Genomic DNA, 22,812 nt, shown 5'->3' with positions numbered 1-22,812 from the left:
TTTTGTCTGGTATTCGATGGTAGTTCACTACAAGTTCTAGGGTATACTGATGCCGATTTCCAGTCGGATCCAGATGATAGAAAGTCTACATCTGGGTATGTTTTCACGATAGGATCGTGTGCTATTTGCTGGAAAAACAACAAACAGGGGTCCACTGCAGATTCCATAATTTAGTATTGGTAATTGTTTCCTAAATCCTCGTTGGAACGATACTTTATTCACTACTTTATTACTTGAACGGCTAGTGCACTTGCTAGTGTCACAATGAGCCACACATCAGTTTTAATTCCCGGGATCCATGTGAGTGGAGAGTGTGGCACTATTCCTTGCAGCCGAGGGAGAGGTCCTCTCTTGTCGGGCAGTGCTTGATCATTAAGGGCTGAGAGGTTAAGTGTAAGACCATTTAGGATAATACCTGATGGGCTAATCTTGCACCTGCCCACAGTCCCTGTGTTTTTATAAGATGGCTTGGCCCAGGGACCACTTAATGTAAGTGTTGGGCCCAAGGGGTCCATGTGATGGGCTCAGGGGTTTTCTGAGCTTTTCAGTGAATTCGGCTGGGCTTTGTAATAAAGGCTGGGCTGAACCCATGTGGCTGGTGTGTAGATCAATGCTTGGGTCCCACGCCATACAAAGAAGCCCAACTGGGTAGCAGATTGGAAACTAGTTAAGCACTGAACACTTAATGGGCCAAAAACCCATTTCGAGCTGGGCTGATATGTCACCCATTTATGGGGCGAATCTGAGATTAATGTTAGTAAAATGATTGGGCCTTTAACCTTATCCACTCTAGGAGACCAAATTCAAATTAGATTTGAATCTGGTAACCTCCTGATAAGATCAGGAGTAAGCTAACTTAATCTGCAGATAGGATTAAGATAATCCCCTATCCAAATACTGATTGGGATTGGAATAACTCCTAATTAGGAAGTTTTCTTAATCAAGAAGAAAAGAGGAGAAACCCTAAGAGAGAAACACATTAGATTTCGAACAAGGGGTTTTTGAGAAAGCAAGAAAGCTTCCTACGATTAGAGATTAGATCTCATACAGACTCCTGAGAGAAGAGAAGCTATTCAGCCATCTTCGTCCCAGGAGTTCTCCTCCAGCCGCCGCCACTCTTTTTCAGACAAGATTCGATCCTTAAAGAAAAAAGAAGTCATGAAATCAGTTCTTGACATCAGTCTTGTAGAAAAGACTGAAAAAGATTCATTGTTCAGAGTTTCTAGAGGATTTTTGTGAAGGATCCAATGTGTAGGACGCACCCTGCTGGTTCCGTTCCACCCACAGCTGTGTCATCTTCAGCAGGAGCGGATCTTGGTGTCTTCTTTGGGCGTGAACACCAACTTTAGGAGATATTGCTTCTCCGGATCAGGTATATTGATGAGAGTAGAATTTATCATATTTTTATCCCCGATTATTCTGTCTTTTATACTAAATTAGCATCTAATTGGACTCATATTTCTTGTATTTTGGTCCAGGGTATGAAAGAAAGCATCAAGAGAAAAGAAAGACAAATCGGATGATTTTTCACAATTTCGACATCATTTAGTGATTTGGGCCTAACTCACGTCTCCGAACTCCGAATGGGCTGATTCAAGATCCATTGGAAATACAAGAGAATCATCCACAACTTTCATGTTTTGGGCTTTGGCAGATTCGGCCTATATCGAAGTCAATTCCGGGCCCGAAGTCGCGGAAAATTCATAGGAAGGCCCAATCAGCAACTGAAGCCCAACTCGCAGAAAAGTCTGGCTGAAGCCCAATTCGCAGAGGAGGTCTATTACGAATCCAAGAACAAGAAACTAAGAAGAATCCTTCTAGACTTAAATTCTTGATGTAATCTTAGAGTGATAAAAGGATTGAGTTCAAGAGATAAAGAGATAGGATTAGAATTAGGATAGGACTTTCTATTTCTTGTAAAGATCAACTTCAAGAGAAAGTAGGAAACCACCCCCTCCCCTTTAATCTATATAAAGGAGGGGGCGGACCAGCTTTAGGTATCACTTGATCACTGAATCACTCAATTTCTGATTTGAATCAAGAAGCAAGGAGCAATCAGTCAAGAAGGGTTCGAGAAAGATTCAAGAATTCAAGAAACTTCAAGAAGAAGGTGGCGGCAAGAAGAAGAGATCTCAGCACCATGGGCGAATTCAAGAGTTCTTTCTTCCCCTTTGTTTGCTTTAATTATTCCATCATGAACTGATTTGTTTCTTTCTTGGGCTATGGAAAGCCTAGCCATGTTAATGAATATATTTTTATCTTCTTGATTTATCCAAGATTGTGATTTCCATATAATCTATGAATTGTTGTGCTTAATGCAATTAAGAGCTTGGCCACCTCTTAATTGATTTGGGTTATGTGAATGAATTGAGAGAGGAATTCACATAATTGACAGAATAATTCATAGTGTGAATTGAATGGTATATAGAGATATATATACATGATTCATCTAAATTTAATGGTTTTCTTGGACTTAATGCACTTCCATCTTGAGAGCTCTACTCGAGAGATCGAAGGGTTACCTGATGGGTGTAGGTTTAGTATATCTTGAGAGAAAATATTAAATAAATTTGGGAAAATCTTAGCTTATGGGAATGACAATTAGTCTTGGTTAATCGAACCCATCAATATTCATTACATTGGTTAGATGGACCAAAGGTCCTAGCGATTTCATCATTTGCATATTCGATTAGTGATCACGCTTGTTTTTATTTTCTTTGTTCCAGTTTTATTTTCAGTAGTTCTTGCTCAATCCTAAATTTCAATTGTCCAAATAATTAGGGAAAACTGTGATTCTAATACTTATTTTGTTAAATCCCCGTGGGAACGATATTATTATACTACTTGATAACTAGTGCACTTGCAAGGGTTATATATTTATAGCTATCAAGTTTTTGGCGCCGTTGCCGGGGATTTAATCCTAAAATAATATTAGAATTTGTTAACCTTGATTAATTTGGACCTTTTATTTCTGTTTTTTTTTATTATTCTATTTTCCTTTTACTTCTTTTTATTTCTGATATTATTTTTATTTTTATTTGTTTGTTCGAATTTTTGTTGGTTCAGATTTACTAGTGCATGACACGCACAAGACAGGAAGGGTTAGCTGAATTCGATCTAGAAATTGAAAGGACCCTTCGCTTGTTGCAAAGGGCCAACAAAGGAAAATCAAGAGAAGAGGTTGTTATTTGCGAACCAGCCATAGAGATAGAAGGAGAGATGGCAGAAGGAAATCGCACCCTCTTGGATTATGCTTGTCCAAACATTGATGGGGCAACATCTAGCATTTGCAAGCCCACCATCCATGCAAACAATTTTGAAATAAAGCCTGCAATAATTCAAATGATCCAAACAAGCATTCAGTTTAGTGGGCTACCAAGTGATGACCCTAATGCACACATTGTTAACTTCCTTGAAATATGTGATACATTTAAACACAATGGAGTTAGTGATGATGCGATTAGGCTAAGATTATTTCCTTTTTCATTGCGTGATAGAGCTAAAGATTGGCTCAACTCACTCCCTGCAGAAAGCATCACCACTTGGAATGATTTAACCTAGAAATTTTTGGCTAAATATTTCCCACCCTCCAAAACAGCAAAATTAATTAATGATATTACTACTTTTGCTCAATTTGAGAGGGAGTCCCTGTATGAAGCATGGGAAAGATTTAAAGAGATGCTTAGGAGGTGTCCTCACCATGGGATACCAATTTGGCGACAAATACAAACCTTTTATAATGGCATTACCCCCTCTAATCGGTCCATTATTGATGCAGCCGCAGGTGGTACAATCATGAGAAAAACTCCAGAGGAAGCATATGACTTAGTGGAGGAGATGGCATCAAACAGCTACCAGTGGAGCAATGATTGAACCAATCAGAGGGGAGTACACCACATTGATTCTTTTGCATCCTTATCTGCGCAAATAGCCAATTTAAATAAAAGACTGGATAATTTTAGTATTGCAGCCGTTAATACAACATCTAGCATCTCATGCGATTTATGTGGACAAATAGGACATGCCAATTCTAATTGTCAATTAAATAGTCCTTTTATTTCCCATGAGAATGCTAGATTTATCTCTCATGCTAGCAGGACAAATTACAACCCATATTCAAATACATACAACCCAGGGTGGAGGAGTCATCCCAACTTCTCTGGGAGCAACAATCATCAAAAGGCACCCATGGGATTCCAACCACAACCGCCCCTACAAGAGAAAAAGAGCAATCTGAACGAGATGATTTCTAAGTTCATCAACACTGCTGAAGCAAAATTCCAAAGCCATGAAATAGCAATTAAGAACTTAGAAGTTCAAATGGGGCAGGTTGTGAGCATGTTATTAGAGAGGAAAGAAGGAAGGCTGCCCAGCAACACAGAAAAAAATCCCCCGAGAGCATGTGAACGCCATAGCCTTAAGAAGCGGGAAGACAATCGGTGAAACCCAAGAAGACGACAAGGAAGCTGAATCGACCAATCTGCAAAAGGAGAATGAAGGAAGTACCCCTAAACTAAATGTACATGAAATTCAACTCCCTATTCCCTACCCAAGAAGAGTTTTGAAGGCCAAATTAGATAAACAATTTGAAAAAGTTTTGGAAGTGTTTAAAAAGATTCACATTAACCTTCCTCTTCTTGATGTGTTATCGCAGATGCCCAAGTATGCAAAATTCCTGAAGGAGGTGATGTCAAACAAAAGAAAGTGGGAGGATGGTGAGATGGAAAAACTAAACAAAGAATGTTCAACAATTCTTCAAAAGAAATTGCCCCCAAAGCTTAAGGATCCAGGGAGTTTTTCTATACCTTGCACCATAGGAAATACTGAATTTGAAAAAAGCTTTATGTGATTTAGGTGCTAGTATAAATTTAATGCCTTATTCTATTTTTGAAAAACTTGGACTGCATGAACTAACATCTACAACTATTATCCTACAATTAGCTGATAGAAGCATTAAATATCCTAGGGGAATAGTAGAAGATGTTTTGGTCAAAGTGGGCAATTTTATTATTCCTGCTGATTTCGTTGTGTTGGATATGGAGGAAGATAGGACAATGTCGTTGATTCTAGGGAGAACTTTTCTTGCTACAGGTGATGCTTTAATTGATGTGCGAAAAGGTCTACTTACCCTTAGAATCAATGGTGAAGAAGTGGTGTTCAATGTATTTAAAACCATGGAACATCCCAACACAATTGAACATGAAATTTATGCAATCGATAGCATTGATGTTGGTGCAGCCAAAGTAGACACATCTAAATCAAAAGACACGCTGAAAGTTGCACTTAACAATAGTCCTAATCAATTGCAACAAGCAGAGCAGATGTTTGTATTGAAATCAGAATTGCGAAATTTGATTTCTGAGCCAGATTCTTTTGAAATTACAATTCATAATGCATCTTTACCTCCATCTCACACAAAACCCCTCCCATCTATTGTGCAGGTCCCTATTCCAGGTTTAAACCCACCTATGAAGGATGAAAGGGGGAAACATCGGAAGTTAAAAACCAAGTGGGGTGGACCCTTTAAAGAGGCTAAAGTATTCCCTCATGGAGCGATTGAAATACATAATGATGATGGGAGTACATTCAAGGTAAATGGATAGCGGTGGAAGCATTACATCGAAGGAGAACAACCCATCCACCATGGGTCCGTTCTCTCCTTGAAACCGCCATGAAGGAAAGGTGAAAGTCAAGCTCATGACTTAAAGCAAGCGCTTGTGGGAGGCAACCCATTAAGTTATTTGTTTGTTTTATTCATTTTTTTTATGAGTGTGTTTTTTTTCTTCTTTTCTCTCTCTCTCCTCGTATCTCACATCTGTAGGCTCTCAACGAGGCATTTAGGGAAGTCCTATTAACTCTCTCTCCTTGTTTTTGCTATGAATATTCCATACATTGAGGACAATGTAGATCTTAAGTGTGGGGGAGGATTAAAGGAGTTGATAAAATTTTTGAACTTTGGTATGCTTTGATTATCACTTTTTAACCTTTCCTTTTGAAATTTCTGCTCCTTAGAGACTTGTTTTTGAATTATTGCAAACCACCTTGAATCATGTGTTTAGGCAGGATAGATAAGAAAGGATGTAGGCAAATCTAGCTGAAATTTCTAGCTATGGAAGGCATCTCAGTAGTTTGAATGATCAACGGGCAAGATGCAATACAGATTTGACCTTTGTGAGCATTTGGTTTCTAACGGACAAACATGGGTTGATTATGAGTTCATGTATTGGAACGTGTGATCCAAAAAAAAAAAAAAATCGTGTGAGATGGAGCATAAAATGCACTCACACTAAAAGAATAAGAAAATGGTGAGGTGGAGCATAAAATGCACTCATCCTTAGATCCCAAACCCTAATTCACCTTTTGATGCATTGCACTCATGATAAGTGGTGGAGATGTGATACATAAGCAAGCTTATGGTAATAACATCCCTTGTTTTGTTCTGAAGAATCATGAGAAGGTATTTTTCTTGAATCTTGCTAAATGTGATTATGAAAACAAAGAGGGCTTACTCTAGCCCTAAATTGCTCATGCGAAGAGATGCATGTTTCCCTTGATTGTCAATCTCACTTGGGGACATGAGGATTGGCGATTTAAGATTATTCCTTGACAAATTACAGAGGAAAAGAAATGGACGAACGGAAGGATCATGAATACTGATCAAGGCATGCGGGAGAACCAATACCCTGTTGAGAAAAATCCAAAACAAATCTTTAGTTAATTTGTTCTTGTTTTAATTTTGTTTTGAGTTTTGTCTTGCCCGAGGACGGGCAAGAGTTAAAGTGTGGGGGATTTGATGAGAGTAGAATTTATCATATTTTTATCCCCGATTATTCTGTCTTTTATACTAAATTAGCATCTAATTGGACTCATATTTCTTGTATTTTGGTCCAGGGTATGAAAGAAGGCATCAAGAGCAAATAAAGACAAATCGGATGATTTTTCACAGTTTCGACATCGTTTAGTGATTTGAGCCTAACTCGCGTCTCCAAACTCCGAATGGGCTGATTCAAGATCCACTAGAAAGATAAGAGAAAAAGCCACAACTTTCATATTTTGGGATTTCGCAGATTCGGCCTGCATCGAAGTCAATTCTGGGACCGAAGTCGTGGCAAATTCATAGGAAGGCCCAATCCGCAGCTGAAGCCCAACTCGCAAAAAAGTCTGGCTGAAGCCCAATTCGCAGAGGAGGTCTATTATGAATCCAAGAACAAGAAACTAAGAAAAATCCTTCTAGATTTAAATTCTTGATGCAATCTTAGAGTGATAAAAGGATTGAGTTCAAGAGATAAAGAGATAGGATTAGAATTAGGATAAGACTTTTTATTTCTTGTAAAGATCAACTTCAAGAGAAAGTAGGAAACCACCCCCTCCCCTTTAATCTATATAAAGGAGGGGGCGGACCAGCTTTAGGTATCACTTGATCACTGAATCACTCAATTTCTGATTTGAATCAAGAAGCAAGGAGCAATCAGTCAAGAAGGGTTCAAGAAAGGTTCAAGAATTCAAGAAACTTCAAGAAGAAGGTGGCGGCAAGAAGAGGAGATCTCAGCACCATGAGCGAATTCAAGAGTTCTTTCTTCCTCTTTGTTTGCTTTAATTCTTCCATCATGAACTGATTTGTTTCTTGCTAGGGCTATGGAAAGCCTAGCCATGTTAATGAATATATTTTTATCTTCTTGATTTATCCAAGATTGTGATTTCCATATAGTCTATGAATTATTGTGCTTAATGCAATTAAGAGCTTGGCCACCTCTTAATTGATTTGGGTTATGTGAATGAAATGAGAGAGAAATTCACATAATTGGCAGAATAATTCATAGTGTGAATTGAATGGTATATAGAGATATATATACATGATTCATCTGAATTTAATGGTTTTCTTGGACTTAATGCACTTCCATCTTGAGAGCTCTACTTGAGAGATCGAAGGGTTACCTGATGAGCGTAGGTTTAGTATATCTCGAGAGAGAATATTAAATAAATTTGGGAAAATCTTAGCTTATGGGAATGACAATTAGTCTTGGTTAATCGAACCCATCAATATTCATTACATTGGTTAGGTGGACCAAAGGTCCTAGCGATTTCATCATTTGCATATTCGATTAGTGATCACCCTTGTTTTTATTTTCTTTGTTCCAGTTTTATTTTCAGTAGTTTTTGCTCAATTTTAAATTTCGATTGTCCAAATAATTAGGGAAAAATGTGATTCTAATACTTATTTTGTTAAATATTCATGGGAACGATATTATTATACTACTTGATAACTAGTGCACTTGCTAGGGTTATATATTTATAGCTATCATATATTCTTGCCTTTTTCTTTTTGGTTCAGATCTGGTTCGATTATGGTTCAAGTATGATCCTTGAATATTGTATTCTAAATTTAGGGAATATAATTCCTAGCTGGAAGAAGGTAAGAAAAATTTTGAAATTCGCCCACCCATTCCGCAACCTTTATGGCGTCCATTAGATGGATCCTACCATTCTTTCAGAGGGATATAGCTGATACAGAGAAATAGTATCTCTCAATGGAGGTATTCACGCCCAAAGAAGATCACCAAAAACTGCTCCCACTGAAGATGACACAGTGGATGGAGGAGCAGAATCAGTAGGGTCCGTCCCACGAACCAAATTCTTCAGCAAGAATCTAATGGAGGTAGTGAGCACAACTTCCTATCAGCCTTTCAACAAAGACTGATATCAAGATCCAATCTTGACTACTCCTACAATGTTGGAGAACGAACTGGCAGTATGGCAGCGGCAGGAAGGGATCACAGGGTGAAGGCACAGTCACACTGTGTATTCTTCTCTCTGTAATTCGATATCTAGTATCTCTAGAACATCTGGGTCGGATTTGATGGTTCGCCCCCTCCTGCTTTTATAGGCTCAAAGAGATCAGCTCCTGATCCTATCAGGAGTTTCCTAATTCAGATCATAATCTGAATTTGGACTCTCTTTAAGTGATAAGGATAAAACCCTTATCTAATATGCAGATTAGATCAGCCTTCTCCTGATCTTATCAGGAGGTTTCTAGATCTGAATTCAGATCTGGTCTCTCTGAGTAGATAGAGTAGGACTCTATCCTATTAGCTGATTTAATCCCAGATCTGCCCCCTCTGTTTAACTAAGTAAAACAGGCTAGTTCGAAATGGGCTTTAAGCACAATAAGTCTATGTGCTCAAACTGCTTCCAAACTGCTGCCCAGTTGGGCTTCTTTGTATGGCGTGGGACCCAAGCATTGATCTACACATCAGCCACATGGGTTCGGCCCAGCCTTTGTTACATGGCCTAGCCGAATACACTGTTGTGGACAGTGCATCCCCTGAAACCCATCACATGGGCTTCTATTGGGCCCAACACTTACATTAAGTGGTCCCTGGGCCAACCACCTTATAAAAACCCAAGGACTATGGGAAGATGCAAGATTAGCCCAACAGGCATTACCCTCAGTGGCCTTACACTTAACCTCTCATCACATAATGATCAAACACTACCCAACAAGAGAGGACCTCTCCCTCGGCTGCAAGGAACAGTGTTGCACAATCTGCTTATATGGATCCCGGGAATTAAAACCTTTTGCAAACATTTTAGAAACCGTAACATATATACTTTTATATCTCATATTAAATATATTTTGCAAAAAAAATCTCAACGATTGAAATCGGCTGCCGGCAGTCTTGGTTTCCATCAGAGAGAGTGCATCCCCGATCATTACCTTTGTCCGACAAAGGGGCTGATCCTGTCACTGTGATCACCCACTCAGATGAATTCTTAGACTATCCCAACATACCCAGGTTTTGACCCCCGCTAAGGATCTCACTGATTGGTACATCAAAGACAGCTCAATCCGACACCTAGTGCAGTATCATAATCGAATCTAGGGGTCAGGTGTAACTTTCCAGTTTTTCCCATTAATCTCCAAGGTCCAGGGCAATACTGGAAATCTGGTCTGGTTCAAAGATTCAATTAATCCTACACTGCATGTGCCTTGGGTCTCACCCTAGCGGCTGAGACAGGCCACCCCAACCAACTTGGTGGCACATCAGTGTCAGCCTTATTAGGATAGGTTTCCCCAGACCGACCCACTGGCTGTGAACATTCTAAACTAACATGAGTCTCATTAAGTGTCCAGTTTAAGGGTATAACACTGAAACAAACCACAAGAAAATGAGTCAAATATGCACTTTATTCATTTACAATAAATGTCAAAAGTGCATCATTCTGATTGAAGCTAAGGGCATACAAAGACTGTCTAACAAGTTCCCATTTTCTAGTGAAGCCCCTCCCACATTGGTTTATGATGCCCCTATCATCTTATGAAACACTCGGACAAGCCCAACAGCAAATGGAAAGCCCATTTTCTTGTGTGTTTCCTCATTATTGAAAGACCCATCCTCATGTTAACGATGGAAGGCCTTTAGAGAGTTCATCACATGAATCCTATCACATGCACTCATATTTGCTGGAGGGAACGAATGATTACGCCGTAGTCTGATTTAGGTCAAACCAAAGTGGCTCCCACTGACTTTCATAAAGTCAGATTTTGGTGGGCCAAAATCGGCTAGGGTTCCGCACGTATCCTCTTAAGGAGGTGTGGGGCCCACCACTGAGGGAGGTCATCCAATGACCAATAGGGACACCATGGCAATGATGTGCATTCAGCCATGGTGTGTGCAAGAGCCACTACCGAATCAGCATGGGCCAAGCACTTATGGCCCATGAACGTAGCACATCACACATCCATACATCACATGCAGGGAAGAATTGATCCAATCAATTAATATCTGTAAAGCCCATTTTAAAGCCCATAATATTAACCTTTAATATTATCTAGGTATATGGGTCGGAATTAGGGTTGATCAATTTGGTCCATATAGCTTTATTTGCGAAGTGGGCTTTTAGTAGTTTTAACAAATTAAAATTGGGCCTTTATAGGTTGGGCTGAATTAAATATTCAATTAATTATCAATCCTTAGGCCCATTAGTGGGAGAATTAGGGCTGACATTCAGCCTTGATCAAACCCTAGATTCAGTCCAACCAGTTTGGACCAATCTGGTTCGAATAAGTCTAGGGTTCGATCTTTAATTAAAGATTTCATTCAAGAAATTAATCTAAAATTAAATACTGAAAAAAGAAATTCATGAATCAGTCAGATAGGGCTGTTTGCACAATCCATCATGCAAAACAGAGGTTAGATCACAGTTTGCAGTTTCATAAACTGCAAATCGCAGATAGCGATTCTCCTATCTGCGAAATCTCCTTCTTTGTGCCGCCATCTTCGATCCAAAATAAAATAAATAGAAAACCTAATTTCTATTATAATTACATCAGATCGAATGCCTATACATTCAGTCTAAAAAATAAAAAAAAAAAATATTTTATAGACCAAATGTAATAAAATAATCAAGAAACTGCAAAATTGCAGGTTCCCTGCACCAATCAAGATTTCGATCTCCATGTGTATGAACAGCCCATAAATCAAGAAGATTATAAAGAACAATTCTAAATAATAATCAGATTTATAAAATTTAATTTCAAATCAATCGCCCATTAACTGGAAACAAATTTTCTAGAAAAACCCTATATCTGCGCAAATCGGGTAGAACGCCTTCTGCCCATTTGCGCAGGTTCAGATTTGATCCAATTTGGTTCAAGACATGAACCTAGCTCTGATACCACTGAAGGGATGATATATCCATCACATGGACACCCAAATCTTGCGGAAGAGAATGGGCGAATTTCAAAAAATTTTTCTTCATCCTACTGGGAATCGCATTCCCTATTTTAGAAAAATCATATTTTTCAAGGATCAATCTTGAACCAAGAACCGAACCAGATCTGAACAAAAGCAGGAGAAGAGGGATATACCTGATATGGAGAAATAATATCTCCCAACGAAGGTGTTCACGCCCAAGGAAGGATCCAAAGACTGCTCCCACTGAAGATGGCGCAGTGCAGGATGGAGCAGAATCAACAGTGTTCTTCCTAAGAACCTAATCCTTCGCAAGAATTAGCAGGATGGCATGTGAGCACAGCTTCCTATCAATCCCTTCACAAGGAACTGATATCAAGATCCAATCTTGATTTCTCCTACTGAACTGGAGTTCGAATTGGTAGGTGAGGCGGCAGTAGGAAGGAGGCGGCAAGAAAGAATTTCGTAGGGTTGCTGAATTCTTCCTTCTGTGATTTCAGCTCTGAAGAGGATGTGAATGTATATCTCCTAAAGGCTGCTACCCCTTCCTCCTTTTATAACTTCAAAGGGATCAACTCCTAATCTCATTAGGAGTTGCTGATACAAATCATATTTGGATCAGAATTCCCTTTAATTGATAAGGGTAAACCCTTATCTTATCTGCGGATTAGATCAGCCTTCTCCTAATCTCATTAGGAGGTTTCCAGATCTGAATTAATTTGGATCTGGACTCTCTGAGTGAATAGAGTTAAGACCCAATCCTATCTGCTAATCTAATTTCAGAATTCGCCCCTTATTTAACTGATCAAATCAGCCCAGTTTGAAATGGAATTTAGGCTCATTAAGGTTATGTGCTCACTTAGCCTTCCAAACTGTTGCCCAGTTGGGTTTCCTTGTAAGGCGTGGGACCCAAACATTGATCTACACATCAGCCACATGGGTTCAGCCTAGCCTTTGTTACAAGGCTTGGCCGAATACACTGTTATGGACAGTGCACCCCCTAAAACCCATCACATGGGCTCTATGGGCCCAACACTTACCCTATGTGGTCCCTGGGCCAAGCCACCTTGTAACACCCAGGGACTGTGGGCAGATGCAAGATTAGCCCATCAGGTATTACCCTCAATGGTCTTACACTTAACCTCTCAGCCCATAATGATCAAACACTACTCGACAAGAGAGGACCTCTCCCTCGACTGCAAGGAACAATGCTGCACTCTCTACTCACATGGATCCCGGGAATTAAAACCTTTTGAAAACGTTTGGAAACCATAATATATATACTTATATATCTCATATAAAATATATTTTGCAAAACAAATCTCAACGATTGAAATCGGCTGCCGGTAGTCTTGGTTTCCATCAGAGATAGTGCATCCCCGATCATTAAACCTTTGTCCGACAAAGGGGCTGATCCTGTCACTATGATCATTCTAAACTAACACTGTCCCACTGAGATGAATTCTCAGACTGTCTCAACATATACCCAGGTCTTGACCCCCGCTAAGGATCTCACTGATTGGCATATCAAAGACAGCCCAATCCGACACCTAGTGCAGTATCATAATCGAGTCTAGGGGCCAGGTGCAAATTTTCAGTTTAGCCCATCAATCTCCAAGGTCCAGGGCAATACTGGAAATTTGGTCCGATTCAAAGATTCAATTAATCTAACACTGCATGTGCCTTGGGTCTCACCCTGGTGGCTGAGACAGGCCACCCCAACATTTGGCAGCACACTAGTGTCAGCCTTAAATCTCCCCAGACTTATCCAACGGCTGTGAACATTCTAAACTAACACGAGTCTCATGAGTGTCCAGTTTAAGGGTATTATACAGAAACAAACCACAAGAACATGAATCAAATATGTACTTTATTCATTTACAATAAACTCATAATGTACATCATTCTAATTGGAGCTAAGGGCATACAACTATCTAACAAAGGGTAAACCCTTATCTTATCATTAGATTAGATCATCCCCCTCCTAATCCTATTAGGAGGTTTCCAGATCTGAATCACTCTCTGAATGGATAGGATTAAGACCCAATCCTATCTACTAATCAAATCTCAGAATTCACTCCTCACTTAACTGATCAAATCAGCCTAGTTCGAAATGGGCTTTAGGCCCAATAAGGATATGTGCTCACTTAGCCTCCCAAACTACTGCCCAATTGGGCTTCCTTGTATGGCGTGGGACCCAAACATTGATCTACACATCAGCCACATGGGTTTAGCCCAGCCTTTGTTACAAGGTCTAGCCGAATACACTGTTATGGACAGTGCACCCCCTGAAACCCATCACATGGGCTCTATGGTTCCAACACTTACCTTAAGTGGTCCCTGGGCTAAGCCACCTTGTAACACCTAGGGACTATGGGCAGATGCAAGATTAGCCCATAATGATCAAACACTGCCCGACAAGAGAGGACCTCTCCCTCGGCTGCAAGGAACAAGGAACAGTGCTGCACTCTCTACTCACATGGATCCCGGGAATTAAAACCCTTTTGCAAATGTTTGGAAACCATAATATATATATATATATATATATATGTGTGTATATCAGTATATTAATATATTTTGCAAAACAAAATTTCAATGATTGAAATCGGCTGCGGACAGTCTTGGTTTCCATCAGAGAGAGTGCATCCCCGATCATTACCTTTGTCCGACAAAGGGGCTAATCCTGTCACTATGATCACCCACTCAGATGAATTCTCAGATTATCCCAACATACCCAGGTTTTGACCCCCGCTAAGGATCTCACTGATTGTTATATCAAAGACAGCCCAATCGGACACCTAGTGCAGTATCATAATCGAGTCTAGGGGTCAGGTGTAACTTTCTAGTTTTGCCCATCAATCTCCAAGGTCCAGGGCAATACTAGAAATCTGGTCCAGTTCAAAGATTCAATTAATCCTACACTGCTTGTGCCTTGAGTCTCACCTTGGCGGCTGAGACAGGCCACCCCAACATTTGGCAGCACACCAGTGTCAACCTTGGCATGATAAATGTCCCCAGACTTATCCAACGGCTGTGAACATTCTAAACTAACACGAGTCTCATAAGTGTCTAGTTTAAGGGTATTACACAGAAACACACCACCGGGACACGAATCAAATATGTACTTTATTCATTTACAATAAATTCATAATGTACATCATTCTGATTGGAGCTAAGGGCATACAACTGTCAAACAATTTGAAAAGCAACATTTTCAGACATTAGAGGTTTGAAAAGTGTTATCAAACATCACCTTAGTATAGTATTATTATCAAGTTTGGGGTTAATAGCAACTTTAATATTTTGCCCATTTGACTCCACGGTCAAAAATATGACTGGAAATGGTCCATGTTTAGTGTTTTAGTAAATCCCCACTAATTGTACCTTATGTCTAACTATAGTAGTTGAGCTAGACTATTGTAATCAGATCGGATGTAGTTAAATTCATGTTCAATTTGAAAAAATGTTAGTAGCATCTATAGTAGATCCAATAGTGAATTCAAATCTGAATTCAATCAAGTTTCCAGATTTTAGATTTTAATTCAACTTTTATGGGGTTCTTGCAAATTTAAAGTATTGCAATATAGAACAAGAAAATTGGAATTGAACATGAGAGAAAAAGAAGTTAGATTAATAGATGTGTAAGTACTAAGTACATATAGTCCCTCATCACCCTAATCACACTACAAGTGTCAAAATAGGACTACATGCGTATATATAATGGCACATGGAGTCACCTAAAATTCGTGATGAGCTCAAAGCGGGTGCTTTGGACCTATGATGAGCCCTAGGATCCTTCCCACATCTGCAATGAATCTAAACAACCATCTCAAATATGTGATGAGAACAAAGTGACGTCCAAACCCCATGACAACTGCAATGAGATGCCCAGAAAGTGACAAAACAAATAAATGAGTGCACTAGATCAATTTTGACACCACCCATGACACATCATCTTAGGAGACTTATAGTGGGTAGTAGCATACATGTACTAAGAGAATCCTCGAACAAAAGAAAACTTTGTCCTCAAAAGATCTCATTAGACACATGGTGAACCCCTAGTAATGTACCCTAACAACCGACATGGAAACAAGGATTCCCTTTCCTAATGGGAATCAAACCCTTTTTGGATCTTTCCCCTTAAAGCCTTTGGATCCTCCTTATAAAGGGGGGGGCGGGGGCTGGGGCAAAAGACGATCAGCACTATGACTCTTACTATTACCTGCCCTTGATGAAATCCCCTCGTGTGTAGGTACCATTACCCAACCTGGTAAACCTAGTTTCGACCCCTCTCTGTCCTTCAAGGAAACCATCCTATCTAGCCTCACCTCCACACTTACAAGATGATTCTTGCTAGAAATGCCTCAAAAATCAAAAAGAGAAAGAAAATCAGGTTCATGAGAATACTCTGCATTCGATTATTCTTATGAAAATAGAAAGATTATTTATTTATTTTTTAATTTTCCTTTTGTTTAATATATACCATATCAAATGCATAAATTCAAAGCAGAAATATGGAATATAGTTGTTAGATGATAGAGATTAGAGATAATGTGCAAATGAACAAGAAAGGTGAATTGCAAAATGGTAATATGAAATGCATGCTATTCAGATTGTATTCGGCATAAAGACAAAGTTGTTAGACTGTGTATGCCCTTAGCTCCAATCAAATTGATGTACTTATTGTCATTTATTATAAATGAATAAAGTGCATAATTGATTCATGTCATTATGGTATGTTTCTGTGTAATACCCTTAAACTAGACACTTATGAGACTCATGTTAGTTTAGAGTCTTCACAGCCATTGGATAGATCTGGGGATATTTATCCTGTCAAGGCTGACACTGATGTGCCGCCAAGTGGGTTAGGGTGGCTTGTCTCAGTTGCCAAGGTGAGACCTGAGGTACATGTAGTGTGGGTTTTCTTGAAACCCTGAACCGGACCAAATTCCAGTATTGCCCTGGACCTTTGAGATAGATGGGCAAAACTGGAATGTTACACCTGACCCCTAGACTCGATTATGGTATTGCACTAGGTGTCGGATTGGGCTGTCTTTGATATGCCAATCAGTGAGATCCTTTTCCGGGTCAAAACCTGGGTATGTTGGGGCAGTCCGAGAATTCACCTGAGTGAGTGTTCATAGTGACAGGATCAGCCCCTTTATCGAACAAAGTGAATGATCAGGGAAATGCACTCTCTCTGATGGAAACCTAAACTGCCGGCAGTGGATTTCAAATGTGTTTAAAATTTGGTTTTGTAAAATATATTTATATCAAGATATACTTATATATTATGGTTTCAAAATGTATGCAAAAGGTTTTAATTCCCGGGATCCATGTGTGTAGAGAGTGCAGCACTGTACCTTGTAGTCAAGGGAGAGGTACTCTCTTGTCGGGCAGTGTTTGATCATTAAGGGTTGAGAGGTTAAGTGTAAGGCCATTGAGGGTAATACCTGATGGGCTAATCTTGCATCTACCAACAGTCCTTGGGTTTTCACAAGATGGTTCGACCCAATGACCATTTAGTGTAAATGTTGGAACCATTAAGAGCCCATGTTGAAGGACTTAGGGGTTCGCTGTGACTTACAGTTAATTCGGCCAGGCCTTGTAACAAAGGCTAGGCTGAACCCATGTGGTTGATGTGTAGATCAATGCTAGGGTCCCACGCCATACAAAGAGAAACCAAACTAGTCAGCACTTAATGGGTTAAGTAAGCAACATGACTTAATGGGCCTAAAGCCCATTTCGAACTGGGCTTAAATGGTTTAATTAAATTGGGCCAATTTTGGATTTACAATCTGACTAGGATTAGCAGTTGGATAAGATAGGTCTTATCAACTTGAAAGTCCAAATCTAAATACAAGATTTGGATAATTCCTAATCAGATTAGTAAGCTAATCTTCAATGGATTATAAATAGGGGGCAAAATCCACAAAGAGAACACTCTCCTCTCTGTAGTCTCTTCTCTCCCTCAATTCTTGGCGCCATCCCATTTCGATCTCCACTTGCTGGAGCGATGAAGAAGTCTTCTTGATATTGTTTCTTGGTGAAGAAACAATTAGAAGTTGTGCTCACATCACCCTACTCGATTCTTGGTGAAGAATCCCAGGTTCTTGCTGAAGAACCGTTCCTGTGGATCCTGCCTCAACATTCGTTGCGTCATCTTTAGTGGAAGCGGATTTCATGTTCTCTTTAGGCATGAACACCTATGTTGAGAATTCCTTTTAAGTCCATATCAGGTATTTCCTTCTCCCTTCCTTTGGTTTCAGATCTGGTCCGGTTTTGTTTCAAGAATGATCCTTGAAAGTGCAGTTTTCTAAAATAGGGAATGCACTTCCCAGATGGGAGAGAGAGAAATTTTTGAAATTTCGCCCAACCTTTCTGTAGGGTTCGGCCATCCATATGATGGACCTCTCATCCCTTTAGTGGTAACAAAGCCAGGTTCACATTCTTGAACTAAAATCATATTTGATCTGAACCTGCGCAAATAGGCAGAATTGGTTCTACCCGATTTGTGCAGATTAGTTTTTTTCTAAGAATTTGATTCTCAACTATGGGCGATTGATCTGAAATTAAATTATTTATTTTATGCAATATATTTATAACTATTCTATTTATATTTCTTGAAATCTGGGCTGTTGGAGATCGGATTTCTTTAGGCGCTGAATCTGCGCATCTGCTGCTTTATTCTATTCATTCTGGGTCTGTAAATAATTATTATTTTTTATTTCCTAAACGGAATGTATAGGAATTTGATTATGATGTAATTAATAGAGAAATTAGGTTTTCTCTTTTATTTTTCATCGGAAGAAATTGTTGGAAGCGCGAAGGAAAAATTTTGCAGATTTGGGTTTGACAATCTGTGATTTGTAGTTTTGGAAACTGCAAACTGCAAACTAACTTTTGTTTTGCAGGGTTGCAGCCTTACAAATAGCCCTCTCGCTATTGTTTACTGATTCTTGATTGTCATGTATCAGTTTTTTAATTTCAGATCATGTTTTAAGAATTAGATCTTGAATTAAACATCAAACCCTAGACCTATTCGACATAGATTGGACCAAACAAGTGGGACCAAATCTGTGGTTCGATTAGGGCTGTTAACAGTCCTAAAATTCAATATACGGACCAAGGGTTTGATGGCTGATTGCAAGATGCAATTCGACCCACATCTGTAAAACCCAGTTTTAATTTGTTAAAACTACATAAGCCCAATACAGCGTAAAAGCTATATGGGTCGAACTGCTCTTTGTAGTTCAGCACATATACCTAGATAATATTAATTGGTAATATTATGGGTTTTAAATGGGCTTTAATTATGGGTTTTACAGATATTTTAATTGATTGGATCAATTTGTTTCATGCATGTGATGTATGGTTGTGTGATGTGCTACGTACATGGGCTATAAGCACTTGGCCCATGTTAATTCGATAGTGGCTCTTATGCACGGCATGTCTGAATGCACATTATTGTCATGGTGTCCATAAGATCATTGGATGATCTCCCTAAGAGGAACCGTATGGAACCCTAGCCGTTTAGAGCCCATCTAAATCTGACTTTGAGAAAGTAAATGGGAGCCACTTTGGTTTGACCTAAATAAAACTAGGGTGTAATTATTCGTTCCCTCCTGAAAATATAAGTGCATGTGATAGGGAGATTCATTTGATGAACTCTCTAAAGGCCTTCCCATCATTAGCATGAAGGTGGATCCTTCAGTAATGAGGAGATGCACCATAAAATTGGGCTACCCATTTGCTGTTGGATTTGTTGGATTGTTTCATAAGATGATAGGGGCATCATAGACTGATGTGGGAGAGGCCTATCCTAAAATCGAAGACTCTCTCACGGTACCTTGGCGTTCACGAATATGATGAGTAAGCACTTACTGGATAGAAAGGTTTAACCTGAAATGGCAATGAACCTTGTCTGACAGAGGCTAAAGGGAAAGCTCATTAAATGAGTGCATATGATCCTTCATAGAAGGTGGTGGGGTTATGCAGCTGAAATAGTTGGCTCCATGCACTGTATGTGGTTTCTCACATTTTCAGAGTCATATTTCACAGTCTCCGTCACTGAGATAGGAGGGAAATCTCGAAGATGAACAAATGGAAATGAAACATAGATTAAAAGCCATATCTATGTAGTAAACATGAACCAATTTAGGTTGTGGACTAATAATCTGCCTTGCCTTTTATCAGAAATGGCAAATGGACAATTTTCCAAGTTGTTGGATAATAACAAACTTAAGGCCCAAATTATGCTGACTGGTTCCGTAACCTTATGCTGGTGTTAACATCCGAGAAATTGGACAAGGTTGCTAAGAACCCAGCTCTAGATCGTCTAGGTGATGGGGCTTCTAAGGCACGTAGGAAAGAGTATCAAGAATGAAATGATAAGAATTCTCTTGTCCGGTGCTACATCATAGCCTCCCTTGACAATCCGATACAGAGACAATTCAATCAGATCAAATTGTCCAAGGATATCCTGGATAGTCTGAGGACAATGTATGAAGAGCAGAATCATTCTACTCATCAGAAGATCTTGAAGCTGTTCATGACCGCTAAAATGACCGAGAGCCAAATGGTTCATAACCATTGTCTTAAGATGATGGGTTACATCAATGAACTAGAGGCACTCGGGTTAGGGTTAGATCATGTCACCAAGGTTGATGCCATCCTAAATTCCTTGCCTCCCTCCTTCAATCAGTTTATCATGAACTACAACATGAATAAGCTAAATGTTAGCCTTCAGGAAGTTAGTAGTATGTTGTAGAGGGTTGAAGAACTGATTAAGAATGATAAATCAATAGCCATGCTTGTTGAAGGTGGCAATTCAGGTAAGAAGAAGAGGAGGGCAAAGAAAAATCCTCAGAAGAAGACTAGCAAACCGAAAAAGCAAAAGAAGGACAAGGCATCAGATGCATGTCACTTTTGCAAATAGACCGACCATTGGAAAAGGAACTGTCCTCAATACCTAGAGACTAAGAAGCAAGGTGATTTTGAATCTTTTATCATAGAGACCAATTTGTTGGTCACTTCTGCTTCCTGGTGTATTGACTTTGGGGCTTCGACTCATGCATGTAACTCACTGTAGGCGTTCAAGATAAGAAGAAGACTGAGTGATAGAGAAGTAACACTCTACTTGGGGACTTCTGCAATAGTTGCAGCTATAGCCATAGGAACTGTAGAACTAGTTTTTAGAGAATGAACAATTGTACTTAAAGATTGTCTTTTCATACCTAATTTAAGAAGAAATATGATTTCTGTCTCAAAATTGTGTTTGGATGGTTATTCTATCTTATTTAGTAATATGATTACTATTAAATGGAATAACAAATTCCTCGCATACGGAGAGCTTGAGAATGGTCTCTATGTTCTCCATCCTTCTCTAAAAACCAACATTACCGAAACTACGTCAGAAAAAATCCCCAAGAAGAGGACTCGTGATATAGCTAATCCCACGTGCTTGTAGCATTACCGACTTGGCCACATTAACACAGATCGTATCACAAAGTTGGTAAAGGATGGTCCTTTGGAATTTTTAACTATAGAAGATCTTCCAACCTGTAAACCTAGCCTTCAAGGCAAGATGATGAAACGACCATTTAACGGTAAGCTTGAAAGATCTACAGGCACACTTGACCTAATACATACTGATGTATATGGCCCCCTGAATGTTAGGACATGTAACCAATACGTTTATTTCATAACCTTTACCAATGATTATTCTCGGTATGGTTACGTGTACCTAATGAGACATAAGTTTGAATCCTTTGAAAAGTTCAAAGAGTTTAGACAAGAAGTCGAGAAACATTTACGAACAGAAATTAAGACCCTTCGATCAGATCGAGGCGACGAGTATCTCTCTGACGAATTCAGGGACTATTTAAAGGAAAATGGGATTGTATCACAATTGGCTCCTCCTACTACACCGTAATTGAACGGTGTGTTAGAGAGGAGAAATCGGACTCTATTAGATATGGTCCGTTCACTTCTCATCCACTCCGAGTTACCTACATTCTTTTGGGGTTTCGCATTAGAGACTACGATTTATGTGCTGAACCGGGTTCCAACCAAATCCATTCCTAAGACTCCATATGAGCTATGGACCGGTAAGAAACCAAGTGTGAGACACTTGAAGATTTGGGGTTATCCAGAACATGTTAAAAGAACTAGTGCTGACAAATTGGAATCCAAGACCAGTTGTTGCCTATTTGTAGGTTACCCGTAAGGCTTTGTAGGTTACTTGTTCTATGATCCAAAAGAGCAAAAAGTGTTTTGCAGTCAAAATGCCTACTTCCTAGAGGAAGACTACATCCTGGATAATCTTCATCAGGAAGTTGTTCTTGATGAGGAGAGCCCAGGGGTAGTGGGAGATGTCCCACCTGTTCCAGAAAATAGCCAACCTAGAAGATCTACTCGGGTTTCCAGACCTCTAGTTCATTACGGCTACGACCAAGAAAGTTACTTGGTGGAAGCCACGACTAGTGAGGAGGATCCTGTGACTTATGGGGAAGCTATGTTGGACATAGATTCCTTGAAGTGGGTAGATGTCATGAGAGTTGAGATGGACTCAATGGAGACCAATGGAGTATGGACTCTAGTAGATCCGCCCCCTGGGGTAAAAGCAATTGGATGCAAATGGATCTATAAGAGAAAGAATGTCCCCGATGGTAAGGTTGAGACCTATAAGGCTCGTCTTGTGGCAAAAGGGTATATTCAGAAAGAGGGAATCGACTATGAGGAAACCTTTTCGCTAGTGGCCATGCTTAAATCCATCAGGATCCTACTAGCTGTAGCAGCATACCATGACTATGAGATTTGGCAAATGGATGTCAAAACCACATTCCTGAATGGAGATCTTACTGAAGATATCTATATGCAGCAATCGCAAGGATTCATTGCTATAGGACAGGAATACATGGTATGTAAACTTAATTGATCAATATATGGACTTAAGCAAGCTTCTAGGAGCTGGAACATCTGGTTTGACTCTACCATCAAATAGTTTGACTTTTAGAAAAATTCAGATGAGCCCTGTGTTTACAAGAAGACAGTGGGAGATAAGGTTACGTTCTTGGTTCTATATGTAGATGACATTCTACTCATTGGGAATGATGTA

General features: G+C 39.5%; 1 protein-coding gene and 1 non-coding gene across 5 annotated transcripts in view; both read right to left on the bottom strand.

The window, feature by feature from the left end:
* Positions 1 to 3,465: 3,465 nt before the first annotated feature.
* The window catches only part of LOC104590969 (gibberellin-regulated protein 6-like), a 32,505-nt gene continuing 13,158 nt past the window's right edge, over positions 3,466 to 22,812 (bottom strand). The window contains exons 4-5 of one of the 4 annotated variants that reach the window (XM_088889285.1): positions 4,628 to 4,675; positions 4,220 to 4,480 (exon numbers count right to left, since the gene is read on the bottom strand). In XM_088889285.1, coding sequence (XP_088745411.1) covers positions 4,317 to 4,480; positions 4,628 to 4,675 — 212 coding nt within the window. In that variant the 3' untranslated portion in view covers positions 4,220 to 4,316. The other 3 variants (XM_088889284.1, XM_088889288.1, XM_088889287.1) reach the window with 3 other exon arrangements.
* LOC148791039 (small nucleolar RNA R71) lies at positions 3,601 to 3,707 on the bottom strand. The gene has a single exon (XR_016078061.1). It is a non-coding gene; the product is annotated as a small nucleolar RNA R71 (small nucleolar RNA).

This window comes from Nelumbo nucifera, chromosome 6 (genome assembly GCF_055504915.1).
Source record: "Nelumbo nucifera cultivar China Antique chromosome 6, China Antique-T2T, whole genome shotgun sequence".
Classification (NCBI taxonomy): Eukaryota; Viridiplantae; Streptophyta; class Magnoliopsida; order Proteales; family Nelumbonaceae; genus Nelumbo; species Nelumbo nucifera.
Note: the sequence above shows the minus strand (reverse complement) of the source record. Positions and strands in the feature narration are given on the sequence as shown.